General features: G+C 49.1%; 1 protein-coding gene across 1 annotated transcript; it reads left to right on the forward strand.

The window, feature by feature from the left end:
* The first annotated feature begins 1,767 nt into the window (after window positions 1-1,767).
* On the forward strand, window positions 1,768-6,261 carry HMGN2 (high mobility group nucleosomal binding domain 2). Its single transcript, XM_084652341.1, has 6 exons — window positions 1,768-2,002; window positions 3,256-3,300; window positions 3,827-3,856; window positions 4,208-4,258; window positions 4,704-4,799; window positions 5,316-6,261. The coding sequence occupies exons 1-6, from the start codon at window positions 1,988-1,990 to the stop codon at window positions 5,349-5,351; spliced, it is 273 nt and encodes a 90-aa protein (XP_084508467.1). The 5' UTR covers window positions 1,768-1,987; the 3' UTR covers window positions 5,352-6,261.
* The last annotated feature ends 367 nt before the right edge of the window (window positions 6,262-6,628 follow it).

Below are 6,628 nucleotides of genomic sequence, written 5' to 3' on the forward strand. Positions count from 1 at the left end.
CTATTCTTCTAGAGAAGGTACAGCTAAAAGGACAAGCTTGACACAGGTGAAACTGTACCTAATAATCAGAGACAAAGTGTAGCAAATATACATGGAAGAATAGGCTCTGGGGTCTCTTTCTCTGTGTCTTCCTATGGATAGGAGCAGACTTTACAAGTCATTTACAATCAATAATGGTTACGGGCACTCAGACTTTCACTGTTTGAGTTGTTTAATAGTCCCTAACCTAATTTTTTGGGCTTTTCAAACACTAAATGATTAGTTTCCCTATTTCTGTTGGAAAACCTGGAATTTTTACAGGTTTAGGGGGTGGGAGATTTGTTTTATCCTCCCTGTAGCAAAGCTTCTAATCCATTTCTGTTATCAGCCTAGTGTTGATCTGTTTCCGTGTGGCCAAATGCATGTCCTAAAGCGCCCAGTTCCACCCTGTTGCTTTAACTACGCTGTCCTTCATGGATCAAGTCCTGCTCCTTCCTCTGGTCATTGACTTGGCTGTTTCTCTCTCATCGTTTTTGTTGCCAGGGTGAGTGATTTCGTTTTGTAATTTAGAAAAAAAAAAAAAACTTCTTCGATTCATTTTCCCGTTGTAGCCTGGACCGTGGGGGGCGTTTAAAACTCAGGAGCGATCCCTGCGGGTGCGATGGGAACCTGCCCCGCGCGCTCCGCCTTTGTGCGCCCGGGCTTTGGCTGGCTGGGCGCCGCTGCCGCGAGCGGAGCTTTGTTCCCGGTGCCAGGCGCCAGCCGCCTCCCGGCGCACGTGGCTTGGCTTTAGCAGGGGCTGGGTGCGGGGTGAAGGGGTAGCGGCCACGGGGGTCACTGAATCCCCGGGGGGAGGGGGGTCCCCACCGGCCTGCACGCTTGTGCCTGGCGCGGGGGGGATAGGCTAGGAGGGCCGGCGGGTGCTGAAGGGACAGCTCCTTAACCTGCCCACTGGCCCCCAGCAGACAACGAGGCGGGGGGCTGGCTCCAGGTGGCAACAGCCCCTGACCCTCGCGTGTGCGGTGCAGGGCAGACTGCCCGGCCGGCCGCCCGCGGACCTGCTTTCCACCTGCCTCCCGGCCCGCGCAGGGGCGGCAGCAGCGCCCAGCCCAGGCGGAGGGAGGCCGCGGGGCTCCGCGGCCGCGCTCCGCCCGCCGCCCCCCTCTTCAGCCGAGCAGCTGTTGCCGTGCCCGGTCTGCGCCCTCAGCCGGGGGAGGGCGCCCGCAGCCCCCGGGCTGGGCCCTGGGCGGTTCGCAGGGGCCTCGCCTTTCCCCTCGTGGGCGCCCGCCGGAGGCGGAGCTCCAGCTGAGCCCGAGTGGCCCGCGGGAGGGCTTCGCGCAGCCCCCGTGCACCGGCGTGGGGCGATGCACAGCGCCGCCCCTCAGTGTGATTGCGTACAGCCCCCCCCCCCCCCATTGATCTGGAGGGCCGGAATAGTGAAGCTTCCCCTTCTCCTCCTCCCCCCCGGATATCTGACAGGTATTTGCTACGCGCTGTCCGCCATTGGGGCAGAAAGTAGGCTTTGCAGCCCCCCGCTGCCGTGGGGACGGTGAACAGCCCGGCCCGGGCTTGCTCGGCGGGGAGAAGGTGGGGGGAGGGGGGGCTGCAGCGGCAGGCTCGCACGGAGGCGCGAGGCGGGCGCAGCGCGAGCGCCGGCATGGCGGGGACGGGAGAAGAGGGCAGCGCTGCGCGCGCCACCTCCTCTTTTTCTCCTTCTCCTCCCCCCCGCCCAGTTTGGCCCCTTCCCCACGTGACCCGTGCTGGCCAATGGGCGGGCGGGGCGGTGGGGATCCGGCTGGAACCGGTTGGGCCGCGTCCGGCTCTATATAAAACTTTATAAACACCCGATTCAAATTAGTGGGGTCGGGAGAGAGACCAGGGAACCTAGCGCCAACGCCTGCCATACCGTCCGACCTAGGCGAGACTCCCCTGCCCACACCGCCCGGTCCGGACCTAGCGAGACCCTCTCACTCCGCCCAGCCGAGCTCCTCACGCACCGCCCGGAGACATGCCCAAGAGAAAGGTACGTGGCGCGGCCGAAGGGCAGCCACTTCACCCTCTACCCATTTGCGGGGCTAAGGCCCTAGGCCCAAAGTGTTTTCCCCCCCGTTGCTGAGGGGGGCGGGACCAATCCCTCTTTCTCCCCTCCCCCCCCCTTTGGGGCGGTAACGGTTGTGAGGCGGCGCGCGGGAGAGGCCCCAACGGTCGCGGGGGAGGGGCGGGGCAGCGCGAGTCACTTCGTGACCGTTACCCGTCGCGCGCGCTTAGCGGCCTTGGGCGAAGCAGCCTGAGTCGGGGAACGGGGGCGGGCTCGAATGAACAGGGTGGCGGCTGGGCCTGGTCGGATTAATGGGCGGCCGAGTGGAGCCGGCTCGATCCAGTTGGTTTTGGCGGGAGGGCGGCTAGATGCACGTGCCCGCGGGGAGCTAGGGAGCGCGCGGGGGGAGGAGGATGTGCGGGCTCGCCCCCTCCCTCAAGTAGGCGAGAGCGCGCGGGAAAGGGCGGGAAGCGGCCGCGCTCTGGGTCTGGGGCCGAGTTGCCGCCAAAACCAGGGCTCTGGCTGGGCCCTTCAACGGGAGCAGGGTCTCCTTAGGGTAGCCCAGCCGCTGAGCTCGGGGGAGACCCTTCGCCACCTCCCGGGGGGGAGGGCTAGCCTCCTAACCGTATATATCCCTTTCCTGCAACTCCGGGGGGTAGAGTGGGGGGAGAGTGTCAGAGAGTGCTTCTAAGCTCAGCTTTATCATAGTGAGGCCCCCATTACACCCAGGGGCAAGTTTGGTACCACCTTTCTGCAGGATCCAGGAGATGCGCTGCCACGGAGTCCAGGCGCATTGTGGGGCTCCCTCATCTCTGCCCAGATCTCTTATGGCATGGCAATTCCTGCTATTCCAGCTTTGTTTAGCAAGTCTAGGGATGCTAGGTGTCAACACTGATTTTAAATAGCGTGTAGCCACACCACACAGTGTAGAGGGCTGACAATCCAATAGCTGGGTGGAATACTACTGTGAAATCTACAAGCTTGAGAGAGGATGGTGGGCACCCCTGGAACTTGACTTTATCCGTGAGATAGAAGGTATAGTTCAGGCCACCTTCCCCCCCCCCCCCGGAGTGAGAGGTCAAATTAATGTATTTGCTTGATCTAACTACCTGAACCAAACAAACATACAAAAATTGCATCCTAGCACAGTGTCTTGGGACTGATAGTTTTATCTTTCATTCAGCCCCTTTAGTTCGGTGCTGTTAATTTCTTGGTGTAATTAGTACTTTTCATTGTAGGCTGAAGGAGATTCTAAGGGCGATAAGGCCAAAGTTAAGGATGAGGTAAGAAGATTTATGAATGTTTAAATTTCAAGATTACAGTTTTGATTTCATCTTGGTGAATTGTAAGGAGCAAATCATTCTTCATATATACTAACCTTTGAAAGACTTTAGTTGTAAGTCTTTTAATCTTAGCCCTTTGTCAGCCTAGCTAATAGCTGTATCCCCATATTGTCCATCATCTAAGCCAGGGGTTCTCAAACTGGGGTTGTGAGGTTATTGCATGGGGGGTCGTGAGCTATCAGCCTCCACCCCAAACCCCACTTCACCTCAAGCAGGAAGTATTTAAATTTATCAGGGAGGAGGGGGGTTGCCCTCAGAGGCTTGCTGTGTGAAAGTACCAAAGTTTGAGAACCGCTGATCTAAGCAATGTGTTCTGTTCTTCATGGTAGTGTGAAGAAAGCAGGTCAAATGTTCTAGTGTTAACTCTTGAATCAAATTTATTTTGTGGTCTTTAAAGTAGATAATTAATTTATACTTTTCAACTGTTCTGACAGTTATATTAATTTGTTTTCTTTTTTTTTGATAGCCACAACGGAGATCAGCAAGGTTATCTGCTGTGAGTATTTTGTTGTTGGGATGAGATATGGTGCATGATAAACACTTTTTTTAAATACTGGTCTTTAATATTAACATGGAAGATCGGCTGGGGGTAACATCAGGTGTTATTCTAGAATGCTCATTAGTGGGAGAAGGTTATCCGCTCACTGTCTGGTGTGAATATTGTGCTATATTACAAGCTAGAGGAATGGTGTGGTAGCTGAGACAGAAACCTACCCACATGGGCAAACAGCCCAAGTTTCTTCTGCTGTGGAAAAGCAAGGCATCAGGGAAAAAAATACAAGAGCTCAAAGTGCTTGTCATTTTGTGTCTTTGGGTTCTATACTTCAGTTGTTTTTCTCACTTCTAGAAACCTATTCCTCCGAAGCCAGAGCCTAAACCTAAAAAGGTAGCTCCAAAGGTAAGCTGATACCATGGGAAGCGAATTAATGTAAAATATCATGAATGTCCTGTGCAAAGTATATTTGTGATCTGTTTAGTTTGAGACATGGCCTGGTGGTAACAAGTAATTATGGCTTAAATGCTCAGTTGTCAGTGCATTAAATAAAAACATTGTGTGTCTACTTAAATCTCTTTGGAAGGGTTGATGTCCCTTCCGTTACATAAAATATTTGTGTGAGTTCTGATCAAGAACTTCAAGACAGTATTTTCATTAAAGCTGTAAATTTGGTTGTCTGATAACTAAATGCTTGTGTGTGTCACTCTATTCCCCCACTTACATCTAAATTCCAAATAGTGTACTGTTACCCCATCTTGCCAGTTTGGGGCTTTTGCAGGTACATAGTTGGGTATTGAGAAGATGCTTGTCCTTCTAACAATATTAATATCTTCCCACCACTTGGCAGAAGGGTGAAAAATTACCCAAGGGAAAGAAGGGGAAAGCTGATGCTGGCAAGGATGGAAACAACCCTGCAGAAAATGGAGATGCCAAAACAGACCAGGTATAGTCTGGTAGCGTCAGTTACTCAAATGAACTGGGAAGTTTTCCATGTTATTAGGTAAAGGCAGGTCTAGGCCTGTGCTGTAAAAAGAGGTATTGATACTTGATTTGATTAGGCTACTTGTTTATGGCATAAGCCATGTGCACACTTACATTTAAGAGTTTGCTCTGGGCTGTTTTGTTCCTACCATTCTCAACTGATGTGTACTTTAAAACGAAAGTTGTTTGTTTGGTGCTAGTTGAAAGCAGCAGTGCTAAATTGTCACTTATGTTATGCACTTTTATTTAAATGCTATTGATGCATAGAAAAGTAACTTCAGGCTAACTTCTAAGGCTCCTCTAATTCTTCATGAATATTGTGATCTGATTACTGTAATAAAGCACATTTTTAAGATCCTCAGTGGTTGGGGGGCTATAATTTGTTTCCTCCCAGATTCTGTTATGAATTGCTTTGTGCAAAGTGAGAAGTGAGTGTAAATCTGCACAGTGCACTGACTAGTTCTCCTTTTTCTTTCAGGCACAGAAAGCTGAAGGTGCTGGTGATGCCAAGTGAATTGTGTGAATTTTTTGATAACTGTGTACTTCTGGTGACTGTACAGTTTGAAATACTATTTTTTATCAAGTTTTATAACAATGCAGAATTTTGTTTTACTTTTTTTTAAGCTATGTTGTTAGCACACAGAATGCTTCGTTGTTGTGTTTTTTGGGGAGCAACAGGGGCAAAAATGTCACTCTCTATTTCTCAGAACCCATTTTAAACAAGACAAAAAAAAGTCCCCTTGGTTTTTTTTTGTTTTGGTTTTGGGTGTTTTTGGGTTTTTTTAGGAGAGGGCTCTTCCTGGACATGAAAAGGAGGGATTCCCTGATGCTGCAAATGAGTTTAGCTTTGTGAAATGCATTGGAGTGAACATTGAAGGTCCCAACCTGTCTGCTTGCCAATTTTAAAACTGCAGTTTGTAATGCCCTCTGTTTTCTCATTCCCTTAGCCATTTGCATATAGCTTATCACTCCTTTAAATATGGCAAAAGGCATTTTGGGACTTATCACCCCAAATTGTAATGCATTGTCACTGTCAGGCAATCCAGACTTTCAGTGTCCAAATTGGGATGTGCAGGCTCTAAAAGAAGCTACATTTCCTCTTTTATATTGTGGATCTTCAAATTAAAAACTCTGCAGTTTTAATTTTTTTTCTCTAAAAGTCAGGGTAGGCTTGTGAAAAGTTGTTAAACAACATGCTAAATGTGAAAGTGTCCACCCTCACTCTAAACTTTTCCTTGTCCAAGTATGAAATGAAGATTCTTCATTGGTTTTATATAGTAACTTTTACGTTTTGATAGTCCATGGAGGGAGGGGAGTTTGAAGTTGTTGTAAAATGTTGCAGATTGTAGCCCATGTCCTGCCTGAATTACCATGATTGTTTATGAAAAGTACCTTTAATAAAGCTGGATACGGTTTGGCTCGGACTGTTCTTAATATTTTTTTTTTCTGTTTTCTATGGCCTCTCCCACCTTTGACATGGCAACATGTCTGAAGAAGAAAGCGATATATGTCAAGCAGTCTATTAGGGCTGTCAATTTATTGTGGTTAACTCCCATGATTAGTTCAAAAAAATTAATCGTGATTAAAAAATAAGTGTGATTAATCACACTTATAACAGTAGAATACCAATTGAAATGTGTTAAAATATTTTTCTACATTTTCAATATTGATTTCAGTTACAACAAAGAATAGAAAGTGCACCGTGCTCACTTTCTATTATTTTTTTTATTACAAATATGTGAAAACAATAAAAGAAATGGTATTTTTCAATTCACCTCAAACAAGTACTGA

The sequence above is a fragment of the Lepidochelys olivacea genome (genome assembly GCF_965140295.1).
Source record: "Lepidochelys olivacea isolate rLepOli2 genome assembly, chromosome: 19".
Classification (NCBI taxonomy): Eukaryota; Metazoa; Chordata; order Testudines; family Cheloniidae; genus Lepidochelys; species Lepidochelys olivacea.

What these genes read in the sequence shown, in the direction of transcription:
- HMGN2 (XM_084652341.1), top strand. An exon ending in AGGCCAAAGTTAAGGATGAG is followed by an intron (nt 3,301 to 3,826) that starts GTAAGAAGATTT and finishes TTTTTTTGATAG; the next exon opens with CCACAACGGAGATCAGCAAG. An exon ending in GATCAGCAAGGTTATCTGCT is followed by an intron (nt 3,857 to 4,207) that starts GTGAGTATTTTG and finishes TCTCACTTCTAG; the next exon opens with AAACCTATTCCTCCGAAGCC.